Raw genomic sequence first — 10,470 nt, 5'->3', positions numbered from 1 at the left:
TACAAAAAACTAGCCGGGCGAGGTGGCGGGCGCCTGTAGTCCCAGCTACTCGGGAGGCTGAGGCAGGACAATGGCGTAAACCTGGGAGGTGGATGGAGCTTGCAGTGAGCTGAGATCCGGCCACTGCACTCCAGCCCGAGCGACACAGCGAGACTCCGTCTCAAAAAACAAAAAACAAAAAAACAGTCAACCACTAAGTGGCACATTTGGAACTTAAGTCTGTCTGACCCACTGTCCATGCCCTTTGCATTAGGCCAGAAAAAAAAAAAAAAAAAAACACCCCTCATTTAAAAATCTTCACCTCCCACTTGATTTTAGGAGGAAGAGAGACCTAAGACCCAGTTGGAAATGAAGACCTTTTAGTGTCCAGGCCATCTCCAGGTTGTCTGTATGGGGCCTGCATGCTTCCTCCCCAGTTCATAATCAGGGAAGGCCTCTTCATCTGATCACACAGCTCCTGGCATTTTAAAATGCTTATTGGATTCATGGATTTGATGCCAGTCTTGTCCTTAAGATGGTGTCTGACTACCCCAGTCCATTGCTTCTAGTTCTGTGACATCAACATAATTTTTCTTTCTGAAAACTTTACAGGAATATAGCAGAGGGAGTATAACTGATACTAGTGTGGGACCCCAGTGTTTGACTGGTTGGCAGAGTACAGGTTCTGAATTCACCACTCTGTGGGGCCATTTAGTCTGTCCTGCTTGGTGGCCATGAGGTGCTTCTTTAGCCTCCCTTCAGATTTGTACTGGCCCTTCAGCCCATGTGCAGTCTTGCTGTGTGAGCTTGTTCTTGGTCATGAAAAGGACCAATAAAATGACTACCATTCATTGAGGGTTTGTTTTGTACCAGGTGCCGTGTTAGGCACTTAACATGATAAAAATGATCACTATGATTTTTTGAGTCCTTGCCATGTCTTAGGCACACTGTTCAGTGTTTTACCTGCATGCCCCTTTCTAGTCAGTGTCTTATTATTCCCCATTTTACATGTGGGAAAACTGAGGCACAGAATAGTAGACTTGCTCAGGAAACTTGATAACAATAACTAGAACCCAGGACCATCTGACCACAAAGCTCAGCTCTTAGCTCTCACTGAGGAAATATGCATGGCTCTGAAGCCACAAATCTGGGCCCAGACTTTGAGAGGTCAGTCCCATTGGTATTCACATGTACAGGGTGGTACTTCACTGTTCACAATAGAGTCATGTTATCTAGTCCTTAGGGCGCTGTAGGTATTAGAGGCTTTGCAGCTGTTCATTCATCCGGTACTTGGCATAACCATCTTGCATTTTCCATTGTCATGGTTAATCCCAGCCCTGAGGAAATGGAAGTTGAGCAGCATCCTCTGTCAGGAAGAAAGATATAATTACCCATAGAAGCAAAAATATTATGGGGAATTGAGAATGGTCAAAAGTGGCACTTTCATGTCAGGACCAATTGAAACTTTGTGTTATCCCTGTGTTGAGGCAATTGCTCTATAAAAATCACACTGCTAATGAAGTCAGATTGTCAGAGCCTGTATAGCCCCAGGCATCTCTTTGGGCTTGTCTTTATTCCCATCTTTCCAGAACCCCATACTTTATTAATCAATGTAAAGACAACTTTTAGACTATTTTCAGTGTATTTCACTCCCATTAGTGAAGGAATTTTGGTGATGTGAATGGGAATACTCCAGTTTGGGTGCTTCTCACGTAGATTGGCTGGTGGACAGAAGGCACTGCAGCCTGAAATGGCAGAGTCTGGTGCTGACGATCCGAGAGAAGATCAATGCTGCCATCCAGGACATGCCAGAGAGCGAAGAGATCGCCCAGCTGCTGTCTGGGTCCTGTGAGTGCTTAGGGGCTGTCACTGGAGTCCCTTCTTTGCTGAGGTAGTATGTATCAGCTGAGCTACTCCCTTGTTATGTAGACACCAGGGCTGGCCTTTAGAGAGGGAGCGATTTTTATTTGAGGTATAGATGCTGGCTTCTTCCACTATGATATGATGAAAGGAAATGCTACACACTAAAGTTACTGGCAGTATATTATACATGAATCAGCCACCTGCAGTGCCCAGAGTAGGTGAGGAAGATATTTTAGTTCTCAAAATCCTGTCTCTTGCTCTCTAGACATTCACTACTTTCACTGCCTAAGAATCGTGGACCTTCTCAAAGGCACAGAGGCCTCCACGAAAAATATTTTTGGCCGATACTCTTCACAGCGGATGAAGGCAAGTGTGGGCCAAGGGCTGGTAGTATGTGCCTGGGGACATCCAGTCCAAGGAGTCATAGCCTGTGTTGTCTCTCTGAGGCTCCAGTGGAGATGCCTACATAGAATATTTCCTGAACTTTTGCTCTGTCTCTATAGCTTATTCCAAAGTGGATCCTATCCCTGAGTTTAATTTTCAAACCCACTGCTTTAGGGATCGCCTGCACTCTTAAAGTGGGTGGTCCAGCCAGCAGAGTTGAAAGGACAAGGAGTTTGTGTTTGATGTAACATGAAGGCTGGGAAAACTTCCCCTGTTTAGGGATTGAGCTGGGATGTGGCTGTTGAGTGCTTTTCTGGCTTAACATCATCTTTCTGTTCTTACTCAGGATTGGCAGGAGATTATAGCCCTGTATGAGAAGGACAACACCTACTTAGGTAAAGTGGCCTAGCCTGGGAGCCCCAGTATCCATGGGGAAGCCCACTCAGAGTTCTGAGATACCAGGCTTATAGGAGGCACAGTCTGTGAGTGGGAAGAGACTGGAGTATAGATGTTGCCTATTTGTAGGTGGTAAAATCAATTGTTTTTGATGGAATTGATTTTCCCACCTACAAATTGATTTTCCACTGGGTGGAGTGCTGGGGGAAGGAAGAGGTTCAGGCTGGTAGTGGGCATTCGCCGTGCCTCAGCGAGCAGGCATGTGTGGGTCCTCCACCACTCACCTCTTCTTGGTAAGCGGGAGTGTGCTGCCCCCACCCCCACCCCCGCACCCCCATTCTACACAAGACAGAAGAGGAACAGGTTTTCCTGGGAGCAATATCAAGTGCCTGAGAGAGAGCAACTAAAGGACTAACTGTGTTTGGGTTGGGTTTAGTATAAATAGTAATGATCGCTAATATTTACTGAGCATCTACTAAACGCAAGGAATTGTGCTTGGTGTGTCGTCTGGATTCTCTCTTGCATCTTCGTGATAAATGTTATTGTCGCTGTTTTACAGATGAGCGTTGGATTAGAGGGGTTAAATAACTTGTCTTAGGCTCCACAGCTGGGAACAGGCGGTGCTGGGAAGCTGACCTCATGCTCTTCACTACCACAAAGGGGGTGTGTGCATGCTGGGGCCTGCCTGCCTCATAGGGGGGTGTCCTGGGCTGAATTTCTTGGGCCCTTCTCAGTGGAACTCTCTAGCCTCCTGGTTCGGAATGTCAACTATGAGATCCCCTCACTGAAGAAGCAGATTGCCAAGTGCCAGCAGCTGCAGCAAGAATACAGCCGCAAGGAGGAGGAGTGCCAGGCAGGGGCTGCTGAGATGCGGGAGCAGTTCTACCACTCCTGCAAGCAGTATGGCATCACGGTGAGCAGCGGCAGCCTCTTCGCAGCCAGAGGACACCTGGGCCCCTGCTTGTCTTCCTCTGACCCCGTCTGACTCCTCAGCCCGGTTGCGTCCCCTTTGGGCCAGTGTCTTACTTTTCTTCAGTCTTTGGATGTTTTCTTCAATCTGTTGGACTCCACCTCTCACCACTTCTGTCTCACTCCCCATCTTCTCCCCTCTGTAGGGCGAAAATGTCCGAGGAGAACTGCTGGCCCTGGTGAAGGACCTGCCGAGTCAGCTGGCTGAGATTGGGGCAGCGGCTCAGCAGTCCCTGGGGGAAGCCATCGACGTGTACCAGGCCTCTGTGGGGTTTGTGTGTGACAGGTAAAGAGGCCTCAGCTTCTCCTGGTGGGCGTGCTTTGCCTGTGTTCCCCAGCTCATGTCCCTTCTCCAATTGTCTTTTTCCCATATAACATTTGAACTCTTTTTACACACCTGAACCTGTGGGGGCCTTGCCCATTTGACCATGTGGCTCAGGCCAAAGGCCAGTGTTGGCCTCATGCATGGTCTTCAGGAGAGTCAGTTGTGTGCTCTGTTGAAGCCCCACAGAGGAGGTGTTGCCAATGCTGCGGTTCGTGCAGAAGCGGGGAAACTCAACGGTGTATGAGTGGAGGACGGGGACAGAGCCCTCTGTGGTGGAGCGACCCCACCTCGAGGAACTTCCTGAGCAGATAGCAGAGGATGCGGTAAGATGGGCCTTGTGATGAGCTGTGGGAGTGTAGTGGGAGCTGCTGTGGGAGTGTAGTGGGTGCTCCCCACCCCCAACAGCCCAACCCAAGACCCAGAGGGAAGAAAGGGGATTTGTGTGAGAATGACTGTAGGTAGAAGGGCCCAGGAGGCCCTACTCCTTTATTTTTCTGAGTATAGGTGAGTGAGTGCCACAGAGGTTTTGCAAGGTGGTTCACTTTGAACTGGGAGCCTCCATCATGTGAGCTCTCTGAAGATGGGCTTTCTTTGGGGGAGCTTAGAGGCCACTGCATTTGAACAGTGTGCTCTCTACAGAAGCAGCTGAGGCCTTTGGGAAGGCAGTCCCACCCTCCTTTTTTAATTAATTTATTTTGGAGACTGGGCCTTGCTCTGTTGCCCAGGCTGGAGTCCGGTGGCATGATCTCAGCTGACTGCAACCTCTGCGTCTCAGCCTCAAGCGATCCTCCCAAGTCAGCCTCCCAAGAAGCTGGGATTACAGTCATGCGCCACCACTCCTAGCTAATTTTTTATTAACATCTTTGTAGGGATAGGGTTTTGCCATATTGCCCAGGCTGGTCTGAAACTCCTGGGCTCAAACAATCCGCTCTCCTCAGCCTGCCAAAGTGCTGGGGTTACAGACATGAGCCACCACGCCTGGCCCTTTTTAAATCCATCTTCCATGAGCTAACACTCTCTTTCCCTTTCCAGATTGACTGGGGTGACTTTGGGGTAGAGGCAGTGTCTGAGGGGACTGACTCTGGCATCTCTGCCGAGGCTGCTGGAATCGACTGGGGCGTCTTCCTGGAATCAGATTCAAAGGTGAGGAGGCCTTCTCAGTCTGTCTCTCTGATTACTACTCTAACCATCAGAAAAGTGTCATTTGTGTCTGTAAAGGCATCACTTGAAGTTCATAGCTCTAAGACCAGGTATAGTCCAAGGGAGGCAGAGTTTCACACCTTACATGTCAGGGTTTTGTTTTGTTTTTTGAGGCAGTCTCATTCTGCCCCTCAGGCTGGAGTGCAGTGGCGCAATCTCGGCTCACTGCAACTTCCGCCTCCCAAGTTCAAGTGATTCTCCTGCCTTAGCCTCCCAAGTAGCTGGGATTATAGGCACCCACCATCACACCCTGCTAATTTTTGTATTTTGTTAGTTTGTTTGTTTTTTGAGACAGTGTCTCACTCTGTCACCTAGGCTGGAGTGCAGTGGTGCGATCTCGGCTCACTATAAGCTCTGCCTCCCAGGTTCACGCCATTCTCCTGCCTCAGCCTCCTGAGTAGCTGGGACTACAGGCGCCCGCCACCACACCCTGCTAATTTTTTTGTATTTTTAGTAGTGACGGGGTTTCACCATGTTGGCCACGATGGTCTCGATCTCCTGACCTCGTGATCCACCCGCCTCAGCCTCCCAAAGTGCTGGGATTATAGGCGTGAGCCACCGCGCCCAGCTAACTTTTGTATTTTTGATAGAGTCGGGGTTTCGCCATGTTGGCCATGCTGGTAACTCCTGACCTCAGGTGATCCACCTGCCTTGGCCTCCCGAGGTGCTGGGATTACAGGTGTGAGCCACCGCACCCAGCCCATGTCAGAGTTAAATTTTGGTGTCCTTTTTCCTGCCTGGTGTCTGGTGCAGGATGTAGGGGTATAGGCAGGTGGGAACACTACAGAGCAGGGATGATGGGCCCTACTGCCATCTTTGCCACCTAACTCAGGGCTGCAAGTTCTTAATAGAGTTGGAACGTGCAGCCATTGACCTCATCAAGGGCTTTGGTTTATTCTGGCTCCTTGGCTCAAGAAAATTCTCCCACCATTGCTGTGGTTCTTTGCTCTCCTTCCAGGACCCTGGAGGTGACGGGATAGACTGGGGTGACGATGCTGTTGCTTTGCAGATCACAGTGCTGGAAGCAGGAACCCAGGGTAAGTGCACTATCCCCTGCAGCCCTGGCAAAAGTGGGGTGCTCAAGGGCCCCCAGGTGTCTAGAAACAAAAAAAATGCAGCACCAAGATGAGGCTTCTCGCACGTTTAACTGTTTCTGAAAACCTTGATGAGGATGTGAGTTGAGGGGGACCAAGAGAGGTTCTTTCTTTTTTTTTTTGAGACAGAGTTTCACTCTTGTTGCCCAGGCTGGAGTGCAATGGCGTATCAGCTCACCGCAACCTCCACCTCCTGGGTTCAAGCGATTCTCCTGCCTCAGCCTCCCAAGTAGCTGGGATTACAGACATACACCACCATACCCAGCTAATTTTATATTTGTTTAGTAGAGACAGGGTTTCTCCATGTTGGTCAGGCTGGTCTCAAACTCCTGACCTCAGGTGATCCGCCCGCCTTGGCCTCCCAAATGCTGGGATTACAGGTGTGAGCCACTGCGCCTGACCCAAGAGAGGTTCTTAAAAGTTGAGAGCCTAGAAACTCTCAACTTTTTAGAGACCAAATGTGGGCCAGCTGTTATGGTAGGAGGGTGCTAGGGGGGTCAGGGGGCACTGGAGTGTGACGTGACCCCCGCCCCAGCAGTCTAGAAAATGTAGTGGTGTCTGAGCCACTAGAGGGCAGTGCAGGATGAAACTTTACTCCTACCGTCCACCAGAACAGAGAACCCGCCTTTCTACCCCTCTGAACCCAGCTCTAGTCCTTCTCTCAGGCTGGGGGTTGAAAAGTGGTACCTGATTAGAGCTGAGACACCTGGGACAAGGTACCCTTCTCCCTTGGATTGGAACAGGAAGTGGCTTTAGCGCAGTGAGTCTGTCCGTATTGATCCTCCAGGGCTTCTCAAACTTGAGGGTCTTTTCCTTCTCCAGTCCTCTGATCCTTTATCACTTCTCTGTCTCTCTTCCTGGCAGCTCCAGAAGGTGTTGCCAGGGGCCCAGATGCTCTGACACTTCTTGAGTACACTGAGACCCGGAATCAGTTCCTTGATGAGCTCATGGAGGTACTGTCATCTCTGGGAGCTGCAGGGGGAGGCATGGCACCAGCACAGGTGGCCTCACTCCGGACGCCTGACCTGACCCTCCTGTTTGTGTGAAGGGTGTGAGTGCTTTCTGTGTCCTGCAGCAGGAACCTCACATATTAGATGCCTCCCGTTCATCCAGTTACTTATCAGGTACCTCCTAGGCACCTGGCACTGTCTTAGGCACCAGAACTTAGGTGGTGAATAAGACAGTTAAAGTCCTTGACCTCATGGAGCTTATATTCTAATGGGGAATGCAGACTGGAAGAAAATAAATAAAATTTGCAGGATGCTAGATGGTACTAAGTGCCACAGAGAAAAAGAAAGCAGGGAAGGATGACGAGATGTTGGGAAGGGCTATAGTTTTGTATCTGGTGGTCAGGGAAGGCCTCAGAGAAGGTGACCTGTAATCAAGACTGCAGGCGGTGCAGAGAGAACCATGCAGATGTCTGGCAGAAGGGCTTCCCAGGCAGAGAGAGCAACTACAGAGGTCTCCAGGTGGGAGCAGGCCTTGCACAGTTGACCAGCAACATGGAGGCTGGTGTGGCTGAGGAGGGAGAGCTGGTGGGTAGTAGAAGAGCTCAGAAAAACAGCATCTGAACTTTGGTTTGCCTCTTAGTGAACTGGGAAGCTGTTGGAGGTTTCGGGCAGGTTAGGAACGTGATCTCATTTGCATTTAGGCACGATCCCCGTGGCTGAGGTGTTGAGCAGCCCAGCGTAAGGAGCCAGCGTTCTTGGACCTTTGTTGTAGGGCTGGGAGGATGGGGTCCTGTCTTTGTTAATCTCTGTATCTGCTCCCTTCCCAGTAGCCTGCTGGTTCAGAGAGCCTCCTGAAAGTTCTGTCCTCACCCAGTTCCCTCCTCTTTCTGCCCAGAGGCTCCTCCCGGCTTCGAGGGGAGAGGACAAAAGATATCTGTCAAGTTTTAATGGCAGAATAGGATTGATAAGATAATGTGACTGGCTCTTGTATTCTTTTCAGCCTTGCCTTAATCCAGTGCTTCTCAAACATGTATTTCTGTTCCCTGAATCTCATTCCTCCCATGGAGACAAAATAAACATCTTCCCTGGGCAGAGAGAACCCTTTGAGTCTCTGTATTCTCAGTTATCTGATCCCAGGCTGGGAGAAAGGACCGAGGTCCGGGGTTAGGCTGAGAAAGGAGTGGGGGACTGAAGGGTGACAGTAGTCTCTCCGAGCGCTTACCGTGTTCAGAGGAAATAACCCCACCTTACCCAGAGTCTAGCCCTCATGTCTCATTTTTGCATTTCAAGTAGTCTAAGGGCTTAGATTCTGAGTTCTTTTCTCAGTTTGAACCAATTTATCTTTTTTCTTTCTTCCTTTTTTTTAAAAAAGAGTTTCTCTGTCACCCAGTTGAGTGCAGTGGAGCAATCATAGCTCACTATAACCTTGAACTCCTGGGCTCAAGTGATCCTCCTGCCTCAGCCTCCTGAGTAGCTGGGATTACAGGCATGCACTACCATGTTTGGCTAATTTTTAAAATTTTTGTAGAGACAGGGTCTCACTATTTCCCAGGCTGGTCTTGAAATCCTGGCCTCACGTGATCCTCCCGCCTCGGCCTTCCACAGTGCTGGAATTGCAAGTGTGAGCCATCATGTACAGCCTGAACCAATTTTTCTTCTGTCCTCAGCTTGAGATCTTCTTAGCCCAGAGAGCAGTGGAGTTGAGTGAGGAGGCAGACGTCCTGTCTGTGAGCCAGTTCCAGCTGGCTCCGGCCATCCTGCAGGGCCAGACCAAAGAGAAGATGGTTACCATGGTGTCAGTGCTGGATAATCTGATAGGCAAGCTCACCAATCTTCAGCTGCAACACCTGTTTATGATCCTGGCCTCACCAAGGTCTGGCTTCCCCTTGATGCAAGGCTCTGCCATCTTGAGCAACTCTGCCTCCTTGTATTCCTCCTCTTGTTCCACGACCCTTTAGACCCCGTCCCTGCCTCCTGGCCGTTGCCATCCACTGGGGATAGGGGTTCTCTTTGGGGCAAGAGGGGGTGGTTTGATATATACAGGAAGAATCTGCTTGCTTCCTGAGTAGGACAGGGGAACTGGGAGTGGGTTTTCCTTAAAAGGAAGGAAAGGGTTTAAGGATATGAGGGTAAGTGGCCAATTGGGGGTTTGGTTTCCGAGCCTTTCACCTCCCCAGCAGCTGAATGGGAATGCTCAGGGTGCACAGCTACCCCAGCACTCACCTGAGTGCCCCACACAGGTATGTGGACCGAGTGACTGAATTCCTCCAGCAAAAGCTGAAGCAGTCCCAGCTGCTGGCTTTGAAGAAAGAGCTGATGGTGCAGAAGCAGCAGGAGGCACTTGGGGAGCAGGCGGCTCTGGAGCCCAAGCTGGACCTGCTGCTGGAGAAGAGCAAGGAGCTGCAGAAGCTGGTGAGATGGGAAAGGGAGGCCTGCAAGTGGGAGGACTCCCAATCTGTGCAGAGCGAGGCCCTGAACACCCCTGCTTCCGCCCACTTGGTATCACTATTTCAGATTGAAGCTGACATCTCCAAGAGGTACAGCGGGCGCCCTGTGAACCTGATGGGAACCTCTCTGTGACACCCTCCGTGTTCTTGCCTGCCCATCTTCTCAGCCTTTGGGCTGAAGATGATAGCCAGGGCTGATGTTTTGAGGCCCTTCAAGGCAAAAGATCAGGCCGACTGGAAGATGGAAAGCCACAGGAAGGAAGCGGTACCTGATGGTGATCTTGGCATTCTTCATGTTCTCTACAAGAAGCTGTGGTGATTGGCCCTGTGGCCTGTCAGGCAAAAACCACAGCTGCTCCTTCTAGTTAGTATAGCAGACTTAATAAAAGAGGAAAAAAACTCTTGCTTCAGTACTGACAGTTCCTTATGCTGCTTCTCTGAGCCTGCAGTTGAGGCTCCACACCCGTTTTTGTGGGGTTCTTGATCCTGTGGGCTCCCCGGGCCATCAGCTGTCACTGTGGATCCCCAAATTGAGGACTTTTCCTCTTTGCTTCTGGTGATAAGGAGGACCCCAGACCTACAAATGGTTCAGCAGGGGGCTCTGGGATGGCTGTGTGTGGGCCCCTTTCCATGACCAGGCCCAGGCTCCCCGACTCAGGCCAGAAGCCCAGGGGGAGCAGTCAAGCAGAGGCCTTGTTGGAGCCGGCAAAGCTGTATTTTCCTTTTAATCACAGCTTACCTCCAGGCAGAGGGAAAATGCGGTTTGGGGAGGAAGGGTCCGATAAACAAGGTGGAGACAGGAGCTGTCACCTTCCCTGGCTGCCTGTCCACTTCCTGCCCATAACTGCCCGCTCTGTGATCGG

At 50.5% G+C, this 10,470-nt stretch overlaps 1 protein-coding gene across 1 annotated transcript in view; it reads left to right on the top strand.

Annotated features, from left to right (window-relative positions):
• CDK5RAP3 (CDK5 regulatory subunit associated protein 3) overlaps positions 1-10,020 on the top strand; it is a 12,019-nt gene extending 1,999 nt beyond the window's left edge. Inside the window, exons 2-13 of the mRNA XM_011999354.1 lie at positions 1,696-1,827; positions 2,108-2,208; positions 2,573-2,621; positions 3,357-3,535; positions 3,738-3,877; positions 4,095-4,239; positions 4,949-5,059; positions 6,075-6,153; positions 7,075-7,163; positions 8,828-9,033; positions 9,401-9,572; positions 9,675-10,020. Coding sequence (XP_011854744.1) covers positions 1,696-1,827; positions 2,108-2,208; positions 2,573-2,621; positions 3,357-3,535; positions 3,738-3,877; positions 4,095-4,239; positions 4,949-5,059; positions 6,075-6,153; positions 7,075-7,163; positions 8,828-9,033; positions 9,401-9,572; positions 9,675-9,740 — 1,469 coding nt within the window. The 3' untranslated portion in view covers positions 9,741-10,020. The remainder of the gene's footprint in view (positions 1-1,695; positions 1,828-2,107; positions 2,209-2,572; positions 2,622-3,356; positions 3,536-3,737; positions 3,878-4,094; positions 4,240-4,948; positions 5,060-6,074; positions 6,154-7,074; positions 7,164-8,827; positions 9,034-9,400; positions 9,573-9,674) is intronic.
• The last annotated feature ends 450 nt before the right edge of the window (positions 10,021-10,470 follow it).

The sequence above is a fragment of the Mandrillus leucophaeus genome, unplaced genomic scaffold (genome assembly GCF_000951045.1).
Source record: "Mandrillus leucophaeus isolate KB7577 unplaced genomic scaffold, Mleu.le_1.0 Scaffold59, whole genome shotgun sequence".
Classification (NCBI taxonomy): domain Eukaryota; kingdom Metazoa; phylum Chordata; class Mammalia; order Primates; family Cercopithecidae; genus Mandrillus; species Mandrillus leucophaeus.
This window is presented reverse-complemented; position numbering and strand designations above follow the sequence as displayed.